Source organism: Anguilla rostrata, chromosome 4, assembly GCF_018555375.3.
Source record: "Anguilla rostrata isolate EN2019 chromosome 4, ASM1855537v3, whole genome shotgun sequence".
NCBI lineage: Eukaryota > Metazoa > Chordata > Actinopteri > Anguilliformes > Anguillidae > Anguilla > Anguilla rostrata.
Genome location: NC_057936.1, coordinates 66,449,583 through 66,470,835, shown reverse-complemented (window position 1 = coordinate 66,470,835; position 21,253 = coordinate 66,449,583). Strand labels below are relative to the sequence as shown.

General features: G+C 43.1%; 2 protein-coding genes across 24 annotated transcripts; both read left to right on the top strand.

Annotated features, from left to right (window-relative positions):
- Positions 1-623: 623 nt before the first annotated feature.
- On the top strand, positions 624-20,949 carry LOC135254195 (zinc finger protein 501-like). 18 transcript variants are annotated; one of them, XM_064334200.1, is made up of 7 exons: positions 8,847-8,995; positions 10,642-10,816; positions 13,671-13,903; positions 14,769-14,876; positions 15,506-15,774; positions 19,220-19,447; positions 19,598-20,949. In XM_064334200.1, the coding sequence occupies exons 2-7, from the start codon at positions 10,748-10,750 to the stop codon at positions 20,647-20,649; spliced, it is 1,959 nt and encodes a 652-aa protein (XP_064190270.1). In that variant the 5' UTR covers positions 8,847-8,995; positions 10,642-10,747; the 3' UTR covers positions 20,650-20,949. The 18 variants fall into 18 exon arrangements, with proteins under 18 accessions (XP_064190280.1, XP_064190281.1, XP_064190279.1 ...); XM_064334201.1 differs by having other exon boundaries at positions 8,848-8,995; positions 15,509-15,774; XM_064334206.1 differs by lacking the exon at positions 13,671-13,903 and having other exon boundaries at positions 8,832-8,995; positions 15,509-15,774.
- LOC135254226 (zinc finger protein 501-like) lies at positions 639-4,509 on the top strand. Of its 6 annotated transcripts, none has more exons than XM_064334347.1 (3): positions 639-750; positions 2,804-3,323; positions 3,443-4,509. In XM_064334347.1, exons 2-3 carry the CDS (start codon positions 2,894-2,896, stop codon positions 4,354-4,356), a joined length of 1,344 nt encoding a protein of 447 aa, XP_064190417.1. In that variant the 5' UTR covers positions 639-750; positions 2,804-2,893; the 3' UTR covers positions 4,357-4,509. The 6 variants fall into 6 exon arrangements, with proteins under 6 accessions (XP_064190417.1, XP_064190423.1, XP_064190420.1 ...); XM_064334353.1 differs by lacking the exon at positions 639-750 and adding an exon at positions 758-1,072 and having other exon boundaries at positions 2,804-3,314; positions 3,446-4,509; XM_064334350.1 differs by lacking the exon at positions 639-750 and adding an exon at positions 758-1,072 and having other exon boundaries at positions 3,446-4,509.
- Positions 20,950-21,253: the final 304 nt, after the last annotated feature.

The following is a 21,253-nucleotide window of genomic DNA, read 5'->3' as shown; positions in this document are numbered from 1 at the left end:
ATGTCCTTAGCAAATATTCTGATACACATCTTACTGTTTCTAAACAGCACAATCCATCCTTGATTTACTGAGGAATCTGGGTTTGGTCCCTTTCTCAAGAGTACATCTTGGAATCAAAAATGCAATATCTGAGCAAAAAGACCAGCTATCCAACGACTATACTGCACACTCTTTTGGGTATAGGTGTTAAGGCATTATTATTAGGCAGATTAGAATGGTACAATAAGATCATGCAGAGACTTGGTGAGGAGTGGTTCTCTATCCGACAATCAGTTAAAAGGGGAAGTGTATATGTGGGATGTGAGAGAAGAGATGCGGTCAAACTGACCTGTTCGCGGTTTGGCCGCTGTGGGCTTGCCGGTTGCCTGGGAAACAGCCGGAAAGAACCCAAAGGGCTGTGTGAATGTAGCGTAATGGAGGCAGTCCCGCATGTTATGCTTACTTGTGGGAGAAGAGAGGAAACACCTTATCAAAGATCCATCAGGTCTTGGAATTGATTCCTTTCCTTTGGAATCTCTGTTCAGTCTGGGCAAGCACCATCATCACCATCCAGACACCGAAGAAAACTCAAATTTTCTTGCACTCTACTGGCCTATATCCGCTGATAGGGGCTTTTAGTTCTGAACTTTTCGTGCTACCGTTTCCTGACGGTGGAGGGCAGTATTGCGCCTTGTTGCGTCAAAAACAACCGGATGAAACCCATTCATTAGAAGATCCGACGGTGTGCGTTTCTTTGCATGATGTGGATTGGCAAGTAATTTTTTTTTCCGAACTCGTAAACAGCATGCTTATAGCCCACATTTGGGAATTTAACTGCTCTTATCCAGAACGATTTACGTGCAGTCCATGTTTCTGAGTCTTATAAGAATAAAAAAATGTATGTAAAGCAGCTTTTACTTTGAACACCTCAAACCGGAAGTGTTTCATTGTTCTTTCAGTAATCGATATGTTCACGGAAGCTAACCCTCACGTCTCATCGTAACTTCGTTAGTGTTTATTTTCGTAAATGTATGTTGCCACGAATTGTCAACTTGATTTAACGCCGCAAGGAAGCAACTGCAGCCGTACAGAGGTGAGATCAGACATAATTTTTGTTGTCATCTGTAGGACAAGTTTTCCGGCGATGTGCTGAGTGGGCCCGTTGATATGAAACGCTAAGGTTTCCTAGTATGTATGCTGTCCGGTGTGTGTGAGGATTAGCGTTACACATACTCGTAGATTTTCTTGCAAACATTTTTTTAGTGGCTGTATGTTTCGCAGACAACAAATTAAGTCGAGTCCTCGACTAATTTCAATTTTGAATGGAGATTCTCTATGCAAAACTCAGTTTAGACTGTGCCTATGGTTAATCTGGTTACGAAACCGGGCCTACATCTCTTGTTTTGTTTGGTGTGAAGCCCGTTTTAACTGGTTTGATGAGTGGTATATGATAAATGCCTTGCTGCAGCGCCCAAGTGTTGATTTCAGTGTAGCTATTTTACATGTTAAGAGAGCTGGCGCGTAATTAGCAGCTGGTGATGATGCGAAACACCTTTGAACGACGCGTTGGCATGAAAAGATGGTTTGCTTTTTTTGTACAGGAAACTGCCTACATCTAACCGCGTATTTTGTAATGTTTCTAGTTAAATCTGTCTGTGTACCAATGTGTTTTGGGAGTATTTTGAATGTTTGATAGGGTATATTAATAACTCAGTGATCTGAAAATGAGCGGTGTATTTGTTCGTGCCGTGGTCATTTCAACGTTGTTCGTTGCCAATACAGTGTTGACTTATTAGAAGTGCCTTAAAACAACTGCCTATATGTGATGAGGTTGAAGAAAGAGAAGAAACCAGTTTCGAGGAATTGTATCGTACATTTTATTGGTAAATTCTGTTGCATTTCGCTTATATTGAAGAGACATTGTACTGCATAGAGGTCGCGTCAGTGGCAGTGGAAAACAGCACAAGCAGAGTTTCAGGAGGGGTTGTTTTGGGCACAATCAAGCGGAATCGTTGTGTGTTTTGAGTCTATATTATTGGCACTGCCTTACCCTCATTGTTTTGTACACTTTGAAAACCAGTAGACAACTTGGCCCTTCTGGATTAGAGTTTGTGATCCCTTCTCTGGTATGTGTGTGTGTGTGTGTTTTAATATTTAATACATGCCATTTATTGATTACGCACATTGGGTACTATTGTTTCACATTTACTCAGGGATTGAATGGAACTCTATTCAATGAGTTAAATTCAGGAAGGGACGGGCCCTTGTGCAGTCACACTTTCTGGCACTAATATTGTTAATTAAACACAAGATAAAGATGTGTACATATTTTTCAGAGATTTATAAACAAGTTTTTGTTTTAGCTCAGTGTCGGATAAATAGTTTTTAGATTACCGCCTTCAGGAGAGAGGCTGTGTAATTTCATATAGCAGACGCAGACCTTCGTAGAGTCCACACAATATTGCATTAAGTGGCCTGCTCCATTTAATCATACCATAGGAATCCTGTCTATTTCTGCACCCCCCCCCCCCACAGGCATGAAAGGAATATCTTTACTCCTTAACTGGCACCAGATTAGACATTGAATACTTGTTAAAACTTACTCTTTTAATTTTAACCCCAAGTTGCAGGCCGACCGTGGTTTCTTATTTTGTAACACAAAACAGACTTGGGGGTCCTCACCTGTGTTTTTGAAATTCCAAAATAGTTTTTCTTTCCACAAATGCTTGACGAAAAATGGAGAAACTCTTCCTTTATGTTGGAGAGTTTCTCTTCTCAGAAACTTTTCACTCCATGACCAACTGTCCCCTCTCCCTCCTTTTAGAAGATTGGTGGATTCCACAGAGCTCACTGAAGAAAATATCCAATCAGATTATGTGCTTCACTCTTAAGCCCCACCTCTTCAGATGAAAACATGAAGACAGAGCCTGTGATGGACAGCACATATTACAGAGTGGTTGGGTTTAGATCCAGCTTGATTAAAAGTGAAGAAGTAGAGGAGAGTATAGAGAGGAAGAATGGATATGGGATGAGCAGGGAGGAAGAACTCATTCTCTCCAACATAAAGGAAGAGAAGGAGGAAGGTGGGGAGAGACAGAGTGAGGGGATGAAGAGGGAGGATGGTGTGAAAGATGAAGAGGTCATGGGATTTGAGTCGAAAGAGAGAGAGTGGGATGGAGATGAAATGGAACAAAGTGACAGAGCACAGAGAGAATATGGACTACCAGACTGCAAGAAACGGGAAGAGGAGGGCTTGTCACCTCCAGTTACTTCCTGTCTGCTCAAACAGCCTAGAGTACCCTCCCCTGGATCTTCTATCATCTCCTCCAGTCAAGGTACTGCAGGTGAAGCTTTATTTCCTGTTTGGTGAGCCCTGTTGATCTCACATAGCTTTTTTCACGTAGCATATCTAAAAAATAAATTAAATTTAAATGGAAATATATCCTGTCTTCTCTTTCTGTAGCAGAATCTGAGGTGTTTTCCTGCTCCCAGTGCCCATTCATTCACATGGAAGAAGCGAAGCTTCACCAGCACATTGAGAAGGTTCACCCAGAGGAGCACAGCAGGATTCTGAGGTCTGGAGGAAACGGAGCAGAGGACCCACTGCCTCCCAGCAGCACACATGAGCACCCCACACCCCCTAAAACACTCCCCACCCCGACACAGTCCCACACCGGCACTCCAGGGGCCCACACCTGCTCCCACTGCGGGAAGAGCTTCAGGCGTAAGTCAAACTTGACAGTACATCAGCGAATCCACACAGGGGAGTGCCCCTATAAGTGCTCCCAGTGTGGGAAGAGCTTCAGTCAGTCAAGCAGTTTGGCGTCACACCAGCGGATTCACACAGGGGAGCGCCCGTACCGCTGTGCCCAGTGTGGGAAGTGCTTCAATCAGTCAAGCAGTCTGGGAGTACACCAGCAGATGCACACAGGAGAACTTCCATACCGCTGCTCCCAGTGTGGAAAGAGCTTCAGTTACTCACGTTGTCTGAGAGTACACCAGCGGATTCACACAGGAGAGCGCCCATACCTCTGCGCCCAGTGTGGGAAGAGATTCAGTTACTTAAGTGGTCTGACCGCACATCAGCAAACTCATAGTGGGGAGCGCCCGTACCACTGCTCCCAGTGCGGGAAGAGCTTCAATCAGTCACAGAATCTGAGAGTACACCAGAGGACTCATGCAGCAGAGCGTCTGTGCCACTGCTCCAAGTGTGGGAGGGGTTTCAGGTCTTCTGCAAAGCTGAAAGTGCACCAGAGAGTTCATACAGGGCATTACCCATTCTGCTGCTTCCAGTGTGGGAAGGGCTTCGTTGCGTCTACTGCTTTGATCGAGCACCAGCAGAACTGTACAGAAGAGTTCCCACCCCCCAGCTCCTAGAATGGAAAGGGCTTCATTTCCGCTGTGTTCCGCAGTTTAGTTTCTTGGTTCTTTTGTAATGGATGCAAACGAGAACAATGAAAGTGAGACGAAATGAAAACGTGGATGTGCTTGAGGACGAAGGAGTTAATAAAATGTCCTTTTGCACAAAAAGCAGGTGTGTCGCTGAGAGTTCTTGCACGCGAGCGCACAGTGGTTGAGAGAAGTGTGTCCCTAATCAGATCCCCAAAGGAAAACACTGTTTACGACGCTGACAGGGAGCCAGGTTTGATAAAGAGGCCAATACACTGTATGCTCGCAAACATTCTACTGGATCAGCATTAATATCCAAACCTTCGGTTTTCCATATATGGCGTAATCATGTTTGGTCAGCTGCACTACTAAGGTTAACCTGCTCTGATAGGCTTACAGAGGTTGCGCAAGCAGGATTATTCTTTTTTTTTTTTTTTTACTGCGGTTTTGTTGTGATTGTGTCTTTCTATGATGACTTGGGTTTTTTAAATTTTTTTTAAATCTTTGATCCTTGGGTATATAAAGGGGAAAGTGGAAGGGTTCGAGGAAACTCACCAATACAACCTCCTGTGTGACACCCGTGTGCACTTTTATATTGCCATTATCGAACACACCGTACAATAAATAGCATACACTTTAACCTGGCAATCCTTTTTAAATCTTGTAATTTAGAATTCTTTGATGTAAGTGCGGTGGCGCTTACGTTTCATTGTCGTTATAGCGATGCGTACACATGGAATAATAATAATAATAATAATACATTTATTTTATATAGCGCTTTTCATGGTCTCAAAGACGCTTATATAGAATAAGTATGCCGCTGATTGCCATTTCATTTGTATTCTAATTAAATTGTGTGTTTTTATGGTAAGTGCGATAAGTACCTCGCGGCTGGATGCTACTTGAGGCGCTGTCATCAATTTATGCAATTTGATATTATTGTAACTGGCAGCAATGTTAATTCCCTCTCTTGTCCCACATGAAAAGCGCGCGTATGCTAATTTATTTCCTTTCTGTTTTTGTTTGTACAGACCACATGCACATGCATACGCAGTCTATCGCTGTTGCTGTAGTTTATCCAGGTCTGTGGTTGCCCCGGTCCCCGTTGCCTTAGCGACCGCCTCAACCAGCGAACTGTAACGCTGTAATGTGGGGGTGTTCCCCTCCGTTGCGCATATTTCAGCCGTGATTTTCGAGTCCGTTACGTGCTTTATAAAAGTAAGTTGCCAGCAACTTGATGTATTGAAACTGTACAACGGGTTTCGCGTACAGGGGGGCTAGTATGAAAACCTGTGTGGCGGTTGATGGAATGCGACCGTTGTTGTAAATCAATAAAAATCATTCAAATCATAGATTCTGTCCTATGATCATGCATTTTCAATGATTTCTCAATAACATTTTTGTCTCCGCAGTCAGTTTCATTAACCCAAAGACATGGCTGAGGCTCACTTCAGTCGTTTTATGTAGCTACTAACTACGGATTCTCCCCTGAATTTTATGATGGAGTGCTGCTGGGATGTATTTGATCATGATATCAAATGATTGGCCTACTTCTTAAATAGCCTGTTTTAGGCTAAAGGGAACCTTATAAAGGTGGGCCGTACAAAGTTTTAAACATACACGTTATACTTTGTTAAAATAAGGAAGCGTACTTGGTTCGCTTTTTAACGATATTACTTGAACATCTTTGCAACTTTTAGTACATCATATATGCATAAGTAGGCTACAGAAAATGAGACTAAAATACTGAGCTAACTTGTAAGCCACTAGTACTCAGTGGATGTTTCATGTACTTTTGTGTTTTATTAACTGAAAAGTGAACCAGTTTAGTCCCGAAGTTGTCAGTAGAGGTTCCATATGTAAACTTCACATGCAGCCTACAGTTTTTCTTTCAATTTTTTTTGGTAGGGAGTGTAGCGCTATATGGTTTTAAACCCCTTGCACTATGATGGCATTATTTAATATATTGGTCTTATATATTTTATATATTGGTTTTTCATTTTTTGGTGTATGGTAGTGCTGGGTTATGATTGAAAAAGTTGATTCACAGAAAGCGTTATACAAGTAATCTTACATAATGTCATTAGTGACCTTACATTTATCAAGTTGGCGTATTTCACTAAGTGCAGAATGTTTACTTTTAGCAGCCTGTATATCTAAGTGTACGCCTTTGACTCTGATCTTCTCAGAAACTATTCACTCCATGACCAACTGTCCCCTCTCCCTCCTTTCCTCCCTTTAGAAGATTGGTGGATTCTACAGAGCTCACTGAAGATTATATCCAATCAGAATGACTTCTTTACTCATAAGCCCCGCCTCTTCAGGTGAAGACATGAAGACAGAGCCCGTGATGGACAGCACAGATTACACAGGGGTAGGGTCGAGATCCAGTTTGATTAAAAGTGAAGACACAGAGGAGAGTGTAGAGAGGAAGATTGGATATGGGATGAGCAGGGAGGAAGAACTCATTCTCTCCAATATAAAGGAAGAGGAGGAGGAAGGTGGGGAGAGACAGAGTGAGGAGGTGAAGAGGGAGGATGGTGTGAAAGATGAAGAGGTCATGGGATTTGAGTCGAAAGAGAGAGAGTGGGATGGAGATGAAATGGAACAAAGTGACAGAATTCTGAATTCACAAGAAGATGGACTACCAGACTGCAAGAAACAGGAAGAGGAGGGCTTGTCACCTCCAGCTACTTCCTGTCTGCTAAAACAGCCTAGAGTACCCTCCCCTGGATCTCTTGTGATGTCGTCCAGTAAAAATAATTCAGGTGAAAAATTGTTTCCTGCTTGGTGGGGGCAGTGGGGTTTGATCATGAACGTGGTTGCAAATAGTTGTATATTCCAAATTTTGGTTGGAATTGGACATGTTCTGTCCCACTTTGTGCAGCAATGATTTTAGCTAAAAAAATAATCATAATTAAATTTAAATTAAGTATGCCATTTCTTCTCTTTCTACAGGAGAGTCTGAGGTGTTTTCCTGCTCCCAGTGCCCATTCATTCACATGGAAGAAGCAAAGCTTCACCAGCACATTGAGAAGGTTCACCCAGAGGAGCACAGCAGGATTCTGAGGTCTGGAGGAAATGGAACAGAGGACCCACTGCCTCCCAGCAGCACACATGAGCACCCCACACCCCCTGAAACACTCCCCACCCCGACACAGTCCCACACAGGCACTCCAGGGGCACACACCTGCTCCCACTGTGGGAAGGGCTTCAGATCTAAATCACGTCTGGCGACACACGAGCGAACCCATACAGGGAGGCGTCCGTACCGCTGCTCCCAGTGTGGGAAGAGCTTCACATGTAAATCATATCTGGCAGGAGTGCATCAGCGAGTCCATACAGGGGAATGCCCCTATCAGTGCTCCCAGTGTGGGAAGACCTTCCGTCAGTCAAGTAGTCTGATATCACACCAACGGATTCATACAGGAGAGCGCCCATACCACTGTTCCCAGTGTGGGAAGAGATTCAATCAGTCAAGTAGTCTGAGGACACATCAGCAAACTCATACAGGAGAGCACCCATTCCACTGCTCCAAGTGTGGGAAGAGTTTCAAATCTTCTGCAAAACTGAAAATGCACCACAGATTTCATGCAGGGTATTACCCATTCTGCTGCTTCCAGTGTGGGAAGGGCTTCATTGGGTCTACTGCTTTGATTGAGCACCAGCAGAACTGTACAGAAGAATTCCCACCCCTCAGCTCCTAGAATGGATAGCTTCACTCAGTCCAGCCAGCTGATGACCCATCAGTGATATTGCATAGGAGAGCTCAGTCACTCTGCTGATGACCCCTCAAGTTGCCCATAGACAGATGCTTTTTCATTATGTTTGTGTGCCTGTGTTGTTCCTTGTCTGTTCCCCCGAAAATAAATAGTTTGAAAACAAGGCTAAATTTGTCACCAGCTCATAGTAATGTAATAGTAATTGTAAGGTCAACTAACTGTCTTTTACTTCCTAGTGGAAAACTAGACGATCATCACCGGTGAGAGTGTGTGTGTGTGGTTTCTCACCCGTAGGCGCTCCCTTTCAGGAGAACAAAAATGTTTGGGGCTTGACACTTTCCATAGGCAAATGACATCGCAGAGGTCTTGTGCCTTGGCTCTTGCCAGTGGAATGGCTATAGGTGTCCTAGCCGAGGCCTGTTCAAAATGCTATTGAGACGTGTTTTGTTGGCCGGCGCCAAATTACCTTGTCTTGGGTATTTTGAATTGCAAGACGATCTTGGAAAGCTCTGTTTTATATTGGCCCGTCATGGAAAATGAATTGCAATTTGGCGAAGAGAGAAGCTGTGAAAGTTACTGCTTGTGTGTATTTAACATTTTTGTCATTGAAAACATTTCAGTGTTAAAAAAAATGTACTATCTACTTGTCTGTAAAATGAGCAATAGGTACTTTTAATTTGAAAACCTCAAACCGGAAGAGTGCCTTTATTTCCGGAAGTAATTGAGGTTCACGGAAGTTTGCGCCTCTGCCCATAGGAGTTCTGTTGGTGTTCATTTTTGGAAGTAACTACAACCCCGTGGAGCCGAGATCAAATAAAAGATTTTTGTCATTTGTAGGACTACTTTTTAGACTATGCGCTTACTAATACGAAACCGCAGTGCCAAGTTCTGAATGCTGTCCAGTGGTGAGTGTGTATGGTTTCACATCCATATATTTTCTTGCAAACATGTTTTGAATGACATTAGTCAAGGCAATTAGCAGACTCTCTTAGCCAGAACGATTTACACGAATTAGTTCTTCGCTACATGCAATCCGTTTAAACGGTTTGATTTTTTTATGAAAGAAACTGAGGTTAAAGGCATACTATGCACGATTTTTACCTTTAAAATATAAAATAACCATGCTCAGTCGTATTGGTAATCTCTTTTTACAACTGCTCGTTTCGTGCGACTTGTATCTAGATAGTATTCGTATTTAACCACGTTCCATTTACACTTGGTGGTCGCATGCGTCGGTTTGAAATCCGATTGTTGTTTTGCCAGTAAAATACAAACACTGACAACCCTCTTCCTGTTTTGTTAGTCTCTCGACCATTACTTTTCAGTTTTTACTCTCTCCTCCAGTTACCCATTACCATTAGTCTCCTACCCGGAAGTATGTGGAGGAAAACAGAACGAGGATGCATTTTGAAAATGAGTCATCACTGTCATCAAAGCATAATCATAAGCGATGTTTTTGCCGAGCCCACGATTAGTTCCGTCGCCAACAGATGTTACACATGGTCAGCGCATAAAGCTGTAAAATAGCTTGTCAATTTGAATCACAATTAGTTGCATGTGCAATAGGATGTACAAAAACGAACGTGACAATCTGGAACCGGCAACGTTAGATCAAAATAAACATCTCGTAGTATACAAACACAACGATTTACTGTAATTACACAATCCCGATGTGCGTAATGTTCGAACATACAGAGAACTTCCACCTCAGGTGTACTGTAGCTATACTATGACAGCCTACATTCTATTGGCAGTTCATTACACCTCACAAGCTAATTTAGAAATATTTCTGTAGGTTAGTGAAACGAAAACGTCTCTTCATATTATCCAAGTTATTGTTTCCGAATTCTCTTCCTGTAACTGTGGTTTCACAATTCTCTTCCTTCTTCCCAGTCTTAAATCGCCGTGGATATAATTGGATATGAGCCACATAAACAAACCGACATTGTGTTATCCGTTGTAGGAAATCTTTCCTTCAGGTGAGATGCTATGTGTGATGATAACCTATGGAATCACACAAGTTTGGCTAAATATCTGGCATAATTGGGGAAATTCAAGTTCTCCACCATCTCCACTTCCTAATAACTGGATATACCTTTTAAACCTTGAATCAGACAAAAACTAAGCAGATGAGTATGTGAACAATGTTGCCCAGGACACAACCACTCCATGTACATGCAGTGCAAAACAACTCTCCAGCTTTTAAGGAGGAGTTTTGTTTGTGTTGTGTGTCTATGAGAGACTGATGCGTTTACACTTGTATAACATTTGTCTCAAATGTCCCTCAGGCCACCTCCTGAAGCGGTTTAGGCGATCGGATTTGCATCTGTTCCTAATGAGTCTTGGGTGGATTCACACCTGCATTTTTATGTGGATAATCCCTTTCTGGATGTAACCTGGAAGCTCAAAGAAGCATGAAACGACCAGGTTTTAAGGGGTCTCTGTCTCCAGGCACGTTTACTGAATCCGTGCTCCTCTGCCTGCATTAATTCTAAAAATGTGTTCGGGACGTTTCTGGGCGTGACTGAGCAGAGCATATGTACCTAGTTAGCTACTGCAATGGAGGAGGCGAAGAAGCACAAGTACAGCGAAGCAAAACGACAAGCCGACAGGGCTCGTTCCAAAACCAGAGTCAACCTTGGAATTGCGTTTCCTCGATGGCGACAGTTGAAGTTCACCAAGGGGATGAAAAGCGACGCAGACTTGGCATGTTTTCTGTTGGACCTGTAAGTAACGTTATCTCTAGCTATCTAGCCAGCTACGTTAGGTAGCTAGATTGCTGAGGTCGGGGTACCTTTTGTATTACATTTTTTTTGGCGTTCCACGTTCTGAGGTTCTACAAACTATCTTCAACAAAATCCGTAAGTGGGCGGAAACCTGGCAAATGAAATTCATTATACAGCGAAATGTAAAGTTTTGCACGTGGGTAAATAAAAACATTAGGCAGGATTACTTTATGGGAGATATACAAAATTAGAATGTTCCCAATTTGAAAAAGAAAGTGGTTGTAAGTAATGGTTGATCAAAGCCTTTCACATTCTAGGATATACAGCCAAAACTATTGAGTATAAATCCAAGAAAGTTCTACTTATGCAATAAATTTGTTAGACCACACTTGGAGTGTTGTGTGCAGTTCTGGGGACTGTCCTACAAGAAACATATAGAGGCTCTGGAAAAGGTTCAAAGATGAAGAACCAAATTGATTCCTGGTATGAAAGATAAAAGCTATGAGTAAAGACTTAAGATGCTTAATCTCTTCAAGCTTAGTAAAAGGAGACTTAAGCCGCGTTTCCACCAAAATTACCCGGAACTTTCAGTCCCAGGAACTACTTTACCAGGAACTAAAAGGTTCCTTCAGCCAATGGTTGTCTGCATTTCCACCGGGGTCTAAAGTACCGCGAAGATTAGGCAAATTAGCGCACTGACGTTGTCGTCGGTCCATCTGTCATATTATTTCTTCTGTGACCCCATACTACCACCGAAGTAGCCTACATTATTTTCTAATAACCGGGACAGCCCGGAGGGGTTTATTCCACGTATATACAACGGGTTACCAACAATGACTATATATGGTTACTTTTGTATTTATTGATTTTCATATATCCTCTCAAACACATTCATTAACAGCAGAAAACATGCAGACGTTGTAAACAATTTGCTGTTTTATTACTTTCTCGTCGTCAATTCCATATAGGCTAATCGCAAAATGACAAGAATAGAACGAAAACTCGGACTTGCGTGAAAATGTAAATTAGTAGTGGTACAGCCACCGTTTGCTTTCCTTCGAAGTTACTGCTAGCCGAGCAGCGAAGTGTGCCCTCCAGATGCGAACCATGCACCATAAATGAGTCCATAGTCTTCCTGGTCTTTTCGTGGAATTGAAAAATGGCAGTAAAATTGAGTAAAATTACGGCAGTCTGAAAAAGCTAAAGGGAAGATTACTAGAATTAACCTGTTATTTTACCCGGATAAAAAGTGCGGAAGGTGATTTCCAGTTTGCTTGTACTGTATCACCAATGTTAATTATGCAGAACTACCGCATACCTCACATCACTGTATCAAACGTTTTGAGTCAATTACAACGGGCTAACAAAGAAAATCCGGAAGAAAATATTCAGCAACCGAATTAATCCGTTTGAATGTTTTGGTAGCCTACGTAATATGCTGTCCCAGCACGAATGCTTAGCATTTTATAAAACGAATACTAAAGCAAGAAAAGAACAGAAGAGCACACGTTATAATTCCAAGACGTTGACAGGCTATAACCAAAAGTAGGCTACTGCGCCGCATAACATACAAGTTTGATTTGAAGTTATTATGAAAATAAATTGGTTTGCCGCTGCATATTTTCAAACATGGCGGGTAATGGCGGAAAATAAATACAACACAAATGCTACGAGTACTCGACCAATCAGAAATGTTCAGCGCTGCAAGCTCCACCCAAAAGGTTCCTGTACTTTCGGAAAGTACTACCCCCCGAGCAGGAACGTTTTGGGGGGTAAAACAAAGCCCCCAGAACTAAATTTAGACCCTAGTTCCTGCGGTGGAAACGCACTGAGTTCCTCAAAAGGTTCCTAGTTCCGGGGTATAGTTCCTGCGGTGGAAACGCGGCTTTAGGGGTGATTTGACTGAGGGTTTTTAATTCATGAACGGGATGAACAAAGTGAACTACAAAAGATTCTTCAGGTTGAGTTCTGTTTGTAGAACGAGGGGACTTAAATGGAAATTAGCAAAAGGTAAATTCCGTACAGAGATGAGGAACTATTTCTTCATGCAGTTCAATGGTCAATGTGTGTTATAGCCTGCCAGGTCACGTTGTAGAAACTCTGGGAATTTTCAAGACTAGGCTTGATACGGTGTTAGACACCATCTCGTCAGTCGGTAATCAGAGCACTAGGTAGGCCTACAATTTATTCCGGAAAACAACGTCTTATGTTACCTAGCAACATAAATACCCTGGACAGAGATGAGTCGGCAGGGTTCAGGACGGAGGAGGAGTTGATTGTAAACACGAGGAGCGCAGCAAGTCCTATAAATCCTGCATAGTATGCCTTTACATGCCTCGCGGCCGCGCCCCAGCAGCCTGAGCTGTTTTACACGCTGACATAGCTGGCTTATAACGGCCAGCAGATGAGGGGAATCAACAGCCCGCTTACAAGAAAGGTTCAGTTAGCCTTTTCTGCCAGGAACCGCCCACGTCTCGCCAGCGTGCAATGTAGCTCATTAAATGTGTTCGTGTACCGCTGTGTTTGAGGAGCACATTAATAACTTTCAGTGTTCTGTGTTAAAACGTGCAGTATGTAGACCAAGCATTTTATGAAAATGAGACATCGACAGAGCTTGAGATGTAGAGAGTAGGCTACGAGGGTGCAGAATATGTCCTTTCTTCCAAAAAAAAAAAAATATATATATATATATATATATAGGCTATGAATTTGTAACCTCAATTATATTTTATTTTTCACAAGCCGTGTTGTGTTTGTGTCTGTCTGGGACATTGGATACTGCGGTTACCGCCAACGTCCAACAAAACTTCTGATCCAATAGCACGGCCATCTTTCTTTCACAAATAAAATGCAGAGCGGTGAAGAGATGGCCGATTTCGCTGGTAAGCGCAAAGCTCCCCCAGAGAGCCAGCTGAGCCCAGCCACCTCTAGACACAGGAATACCCGCTATCCATCTCAAAAGCTGAACGATAGAAGTCGCGGGAAAACGAGAGTCAACATCGGTCTGGCTTTTGGTCGGTGGAGGGAGCTGAGGGAGATAGAAGGGCTGAGAAATGACGCAGAGTTGGCTGCCCTTCTTCTCGACAGGTAATGTAAACTTACAGCAGGATTGGGGGGGGGGGAAACACTCTGCGATGACATTTTGCTTTCTTTGGCCTGGCATTATCTATGATCCCATTAGTTAGATGGAACCCTGAACATTTGCTGTCTTTTGCTTAAAAATTTGATTTTAGAATTAGACCTGATAGTATTTGTGTGTAAAGACATAGCCGTTTAATTTGCCTTGCGGTGAAAACAACATTACATTTGTAACCTAACTCGGAGCTCCTTGAAATAGCAGACTTTTCTTGCGCAGATAATATGCTATAGCTTGCATAATATTAGATGTTGAATTGTCCAGCCCATTCCCATAACATTATCTGTACTAGGATATAGAGCTAGATATAGCGATAGCTAGCCTAGCTGTTGTGTTGTGAATTTGTTGTCGTTGGTTTCTGGCTTGTGGATGCTGAATTTTCCAACCCATAACTTTGTGTTGTACAGTTGTTTAATCAATGGTCTGTTGTAGCTGGGGATGTGAAATTTTGGGAATATTCAGGGGTGGAAACTTTCCATGGGAATTTATGGGAATATACAGGAAGTAACATATATGGGAATTAATTGGAAGAAAAGGGAAATTGTTGGGTTATTTTCATTAGCTGCATGTCATATGCATATAGAAACATGAACCATTAAACCTTACCTTTGTCATAAGCCTCCTTATTATCCCCCCCAAAAAATTATTCACTATTAAAAGCTAACATTTTATATTGAAATTCCCAAGCCTAATTTTTTTTTTTTAGTTTCTGGGAACTTACAAGAAATCTTTCAACCCTTTTGCAACCCTAGTTGTGACTCATATAACTCATGAAGTTGTGCCATTTTGTTTAACATACTTATTACTCTTTCGTAGCTATGAAAGTAGCCTACCGAACTCCACACCCTCAAAAACACAAAAACAGAAGGTCCACTCCACTCCAGCCCCAGCCCTGTCAAGCACCGATTCGCTTTTTCCAGATCGGTGAGTCTTCGGAATTAGAAAAAAATAGTCTAGCGTTCCACATTTATAGAAGCACCATGTAGGAGCAAGTTTTTGTTTTAGCCCAGCGTTAAGGCAGCCGATTCTCATTATCAGTGGTCTTGTGTAAAGGCCTTGATTAGTTACCTCAAATTAAATGATTTAGCCCATTGGTGCTGGGCCAAATCCAACACCTGCATCCACATTGGCCCCGTTCAGACATTCCTGATGTAAAGCATGTCACTCAAAAAAACATGTGCTGGAGGTGTGACACTACAAGTCACTTAAATTTCACTTCTGATTGGCCACCTACTAAATGGTCACATTGCTGATTGGGTAAAATGTAAAATATTATGTTAGTTATGCAATGAACGTTTTCTCCAAATAACCAAATGCCAAACCCCTTTTACTGTGGACAGCATAAGAACTTTGTAGCTTTCTGGATAGAAATCTCAACTGAATGAAATGTGTGTGAAATCAGAGCAGGTGCTTTCTTTTGCTCTTAATAGCTTATTTATAACTTATTTATAACAAGTGTGCATTTGATTGCACAGGTATTTGACTGTCTTACATTCTCAGAAATGCTTCACTCCATGACCAACTGTCCCCTCTCCCTTCTTCCCTCCCTCTAGCAGATTTGTGGATTCCACGGAGCTCACTGAAGTAAATATCCAATCAGATTCAGTGCTTCATTCTCCAAGAACTTTAAGCCCCGTCTCTTCAGGTGAAGACATGAAGACAGAGCCCGTGACGGACAACAAAGATTACGCAGTGGTGGTTTTGGAATCCAGTTTTATTAAAAGTGAAGAAATAGAGGAGAGTATAGAGAGGAAGAATGGATATGGGATGAGCAGGGAGGAAAAACTTGTTTTCTCCAACATAAAGGAAGAGGAGGAGGAAGGTGGGGAGAGGCAAAGTGCGGTGGTGAAGAGGGAGGATGCAGAGGTGAAGAGGGAGGATGGTGTAAAAGTTGAAGATGTTGAAGGCCATGAGTGGAAAGTAGAAAAAGAGTGGGATGGAGATGAAATGAAACAAACTGACAGAGCACTGAAAGAAGATAGCCTATCAGACTGCAGGAAACAGGAACAGGAGGGCTCGTCACCTCCAGTTACTTCCTGTCTGCTCAAACAGCCTAGAGTACCCTCCCCTGGATCTTCTGTCACTTCCTCCAGTTGACGTAACTCAGGTGAAGATTCATTTCCTGATTGGTGTTCCATTAGAGCATTGTTAATCTGAAGCAGGTGTCCAGTCTCATAACTAGTGTCAAACATGCCAATACTAATGTTATGGATTGGGTTGACACGGGGCTCTACGCTAGTGCTCCTAAGTTGAAAAATTTAGGAGTACACTAATGTATCACAATAATACATGTGTTCTTTAGCCCATGAAAATGCATTACAGAACCCTGTGACTTAATGTGGTTTTCTACAAAATTAATCTCCTACAGTTTTGGTGCCACTGCAGCACTAATCTTTGTCCAGTTATTGTGCTGTTTCCACCCTGAGTTGTTTTGTATCTTATCTTAACCGCGTTGTACTTCTGATTTTTAAAAAAGGCTTAATTAATTGAATGTTCCCCACTTGTTGTAATTTTTGGATTTCTTTGCATTCTCTGAATATGGAACTGGCATTGCTCAGGCTTGCAGTTGAATTTTGAAAAGTGCTTTTTGAAAAGTCTTTCTTTGGCAGATTTAGGAAAAGCTATCTACCTTTGCAGTCGGGAAACTGTAAAAATGCGTAGCAAATAATTCTGTTTGAAAAACTGGAACAGAATGTAAATGGTAGATCAAAGTCTGCTTGAAACAGTTACATAAATTCCACAGTTGTTCCTCAAATCATGATCCCCAAGGACTGAGAACTGTAAGTTTTCCACCATCTGTTTACCTGGGAGTCAGGTGTGAAGGCAATCTGGACAATCAGTGGCACTAATTGTTCAGTTAATTACCTGAGAGGAAAGAAAAAAAGGACTTTTTATATTCAAACCTTGGACTCAAGGGCCAGGTTTGAATATCCCTGGTGTACAGCTACTACATTTGCTGTTAACTTAGCTTGCAACAATAATTTGGTTGCAAAAATTATAATTATGGTATGACATGTAAATGGAATGTTTTGGATGTTAAAATAATCAGTCTGCTAAAGCTAACTGTAGCCAGTAGCTCCATGGGTAGGCATGCAGTAAGTGATTTTGGGTTATGCCAGGAAAATGCATTTCGTTGCTCTCAAGCGACCCCTGCTGGTTAACCGGGTAGCTGCGGACTGCATGGCAAAAGCCACACATGAAAGGTCTTCCTCCGACTCATGCTTGGCTTGTGGGCTGTGGTGTGAAAATAACACTGCCTGTTTTGGAGGAGAACCACGGATGTCTGTTCTCTCCTGACTAGGTAGTGGGGTTTGACATGTTAAGCCCCACGTTGAGCACCAATATTTCTTATCAAAGATATAATAAAATGAAAATGTTTGTATACCTCTTGGCCTTCTTTTCCTATGGGAGAGTGCGAGGTGTTTCCCCTGCTCCCAGTGCCCATTCATTCATATGGAAGAAGCGAAGCTTCACCAGCACATTGAGAAGGTTCACCCAGAGGAGCACAGCAGGATTCTGAGGTCTGGAGGAAACGGAGCAGAGGACCCACTTCCTCCCAGAAGCACACATCACAACAAATAAAATAGGCCTACGCTGCGGCCTGCACTGAAAGTTCCGCTTTTGGCATTTTGACCGAGTTTAACGTTAGCGAACCTGGTAACGAGACGACATACATACATAACGTTAGTACAGATACAGACGCCTCCAACATCTGCGTTGCTTTTTGGTCCGGTAGGTAAAGTTACCGGTCGTACAGAAACTGCTCTTTAACACAAAAACTGTTTACATTCACCGCTGCGCCTGTACGGATAACTTTTTAACTAGGCTTCTGTAGCTACCCTGCAACCCCACATTTCGAAATGAATGTTTGCCAGCCTGATAGATTTCATTGTTGGAATAAAGTTGTCTTGGCGTTTTTCAAGTTAACACCATGGGGTTTCACAGGGTTTCTTCTGCAAAAAAGGTCATTTGTCAGAGGTTAGCCTACATTGTTTCTTGTGCAGTAACTTGGCGTAATTGTGATATCAATACGTTTAATGGCAGACCTAGATTTGCGAAATTGAATTAATGACTTATAGACAGTGCTTTGTACGTGTGAGTAACTTGGAATTTTTGTACGCTGAAAACGGGTTTTTGGTTTTTCATCAGATGTTGGTACCTCTGGTTGGTACACTGTGACGCCTCACACGCCCACACAGTAGGTGGCGGTGTACGCACATTGAAGTTGTATAAGACTGCCAACAAATCCAAAGAAGAAGATGAAGACGACGACTCCGCTGAGAACGGTTTATGAGAGCTTTGCGAAACAGCGGGCTGCTCTAGGTGAAATGGATAGCAGTCTAAACTAGCCAGCAAACCTCTTTTTTTCGCTCTCACCGCTTCGTGAAGCTGGCCCACAGATGTGGCAACAATAAGACGTCCGGTTTTGGGCTGTCCGTTCGTATTTAGCTAACTTTGTAACCATAATAACGCGAAGTCATTTGACTTATCGCGTTCACCTAATCTATTAACTGTTCGGGTTATGATATCTCATTCTAGCGAGCTGTATATTGAGTTGGCGGTGGTACATTGAATATAAATAGTGGAGACGGCACCTTGCACGGCACCTGGTAAGAACCACGCTCCGATTAGCCTGATAAACTAAGAAGTTGCTAACACGTCCGTTAGCTAGCGAGCGAACTGAAAACCAAAATTGTCTATGAACTAGTCTAATGTTATTTTCGTTGTTGGAATAAAGTCTTCTTGGCGTTCAAGTTGTTCACTCTCCCTGGGGTTTAACGATGTTTCTTCACCAAAAAAGAGGGCGGAGATCAATATTGTAGGGGTTCTCTCTTCTGCTCTTAATGGCAGGCTCAATTGCACCAAGATCAGTATAGCACAGAAAAGTATTTGAATCCAAAACAAATACGTATTTGACCCAGGTCTGGGGGGAATATTTGTTAACATCCTCATCTCTCCTCAGAAGCTCCATGACCAAACTCCTCTCCATCCTTCCCTTTTGGAGATTGGTGGATTCCACAGAGCTCAGCAAATATCCATTCAGAATCTGTGCTTCAATCTTAGAGCTCTAAGCCCCGCCTCTTCAGGTGAAGACATGAAGACAGAGCCTGTGACGGACAGCACAGATTACACAGGGGTGGAGTGGAGATCCAGTTTGATTAAAAATGAAGACGTAGAGGAGAGTATAGAAGAGAAGAATGGACATGGGATGAGCAGGGAGGAAGAACTCATTCTCTCCAACATAAAGGAAGAGGAGGAAGAGGAAGGTGGGGAGAGGCAGAGTGGGGAGGTGAAGAGGGAGGATGATGTGAAAGGTGAAGAGGGGGATGAAATTATTTCAAAATTCAAGCAAACTGACAGATGGCTGAAGAAAGAAGGAATACTAGACTGCAGAAAACAGGAAGAGGATGGCTCAAAATCTCTAGTTACTTCCTCTCTGCTCAGTCAGTGCAGAGTACCCTCCCCTGGATCTTCTCTCATCTCATCTGGTAAAAGTAAGTCAAGTGAAGCTTTGTTTCCTGCATGGTGTTCCATCTGAGTCCTGTTGATCTCGCGTTGCTTTGCTAGAGATGGCTACTGGTCGACTATTCAATCACATGTCTATTGGAAGTGTCAGTATATCTCTCTTCCTTCTCTTTCTACAGGAGAGTCTGAGGTGTTTGCCTGCTCCCAGTGCCCATTCATTCACATGGAAGAAGCGAAGCTTCACCAGCACATTGAGAAGGTTCACCCAGAGGAGCACAGCAAGATTCTGAGGTCTGGAGGAAACAGAGCAGAGGACCCACTGCCTCCCAGCAGCACACATCCGCACCCCACACCCCCTAAAACACTCCCCACCCCGACACAGTCCCACACAGGCACTCCAGGGGCCCACACCTGCTCCCAGTGTGGGAAGAGCTTCAGATCTAAATCACTCCTGACAGTACATGAGCGAACCCATACAGGAGAGCGCCCGTACCACTGCTCCCAGTGTGGGAAGAGCTTTGCAAGCAAATCCTATCTGACAGTACATCAGCGAATCCATACAGGGGAGTGCCCGTATCAGTGCTCCCAGTGTGGGAAGAGCTTCATAACTAAATCACTCCTGACAATACATCAGCGAATCCATACAGGAGAGCGCCCATACCACTGCTCCCAGTGTGGGAAGAGCTTCCGTGAGGTAAAATGTCTGAAGTCACACCAGCAGATTCACACAGGAGAGCACCCATACCACTGTGCCCAGTGTGGGAAGGGTTTTAGTTACTTGAATAATCTGACAGTACACCAGCGGGTTCACACAGGAGAGTACCCATACCAGTGCTCGCAGTGTGGGAAGAGCTTCAGTCAACCAAGCAGTCTGACGACACATGAGCGCATTCATACAGGGGAGCGCCCGTACCACTGCTCCCAGTGCGATAGGACATTCACTCAGTTGTGCAGTCTGACAGTTCATCAAAAAACACACACAGGGGAGCGCCCGTACCACTGCTCCCACTGTGGGAAGGCATTCCGAACTTCCGGAAACCTAAGATCACACGAACGAGTTCACGCGCGGGACTGCCTGTTCCACTGCTTCCAGTGCGGGAGGGGTTTCAAAGAGTCAAGTGCATTGATTGTGCACCAGCAGAACTGTGCTGGAGACTACTCTGCCCTCAGCTCTGAGAGGAGAAGGAGCTTTGCTCACTCCAGGCATATGGCTGATGACCAAGGCTCCTAGAAAATGTTTTGTTGTGCTGGAGGACTGTTGGTACAAGGGGTTGATAGAGCCGTGATTTCAAGCCATGTGTAAAAAAAAAAAAAAAAAAAAATTTACTGATTATTTGCAGTAGTCATCTCAATTATATATTCAGTCACCTCATAATCAGGTGCATTAAAACAATGTTTATAAACACTGTTTATGTTGGTTGGCATAATTGAAATGCACAGAGGGCACACAAAGCAGTGTTGGTAGCTGTGAATGTCGCACATTAAAGGAAAAAAAAGGTTCAACATGTTGCCATTAAATTTTATCAACATTTTCAGTTTGCTGCGTCATCCTTCATGGAACAATGTTGTTGTGTTGCTCCAATCCTCTAATCCTGAGGAAAAAACAACAGAACCCAAGGCATTATTACTGAACAGCCGTTCAGCTGGGTCCGCTTGTGCTCTGCTTTCTCAGACCCCCCCTCTCTCTCTCTCTGCGTGGGTTCCCAGTCTCAGCTCCTCACCGTGAGCAGACCTTTATGCCCTGGTGTCATGGCCTCTGTATGCCATGTCCTAAGACATAAATTAAGCTATTTCACATTCTTCAGTCTAATACTGACATCTAGAGAGGAGATGCG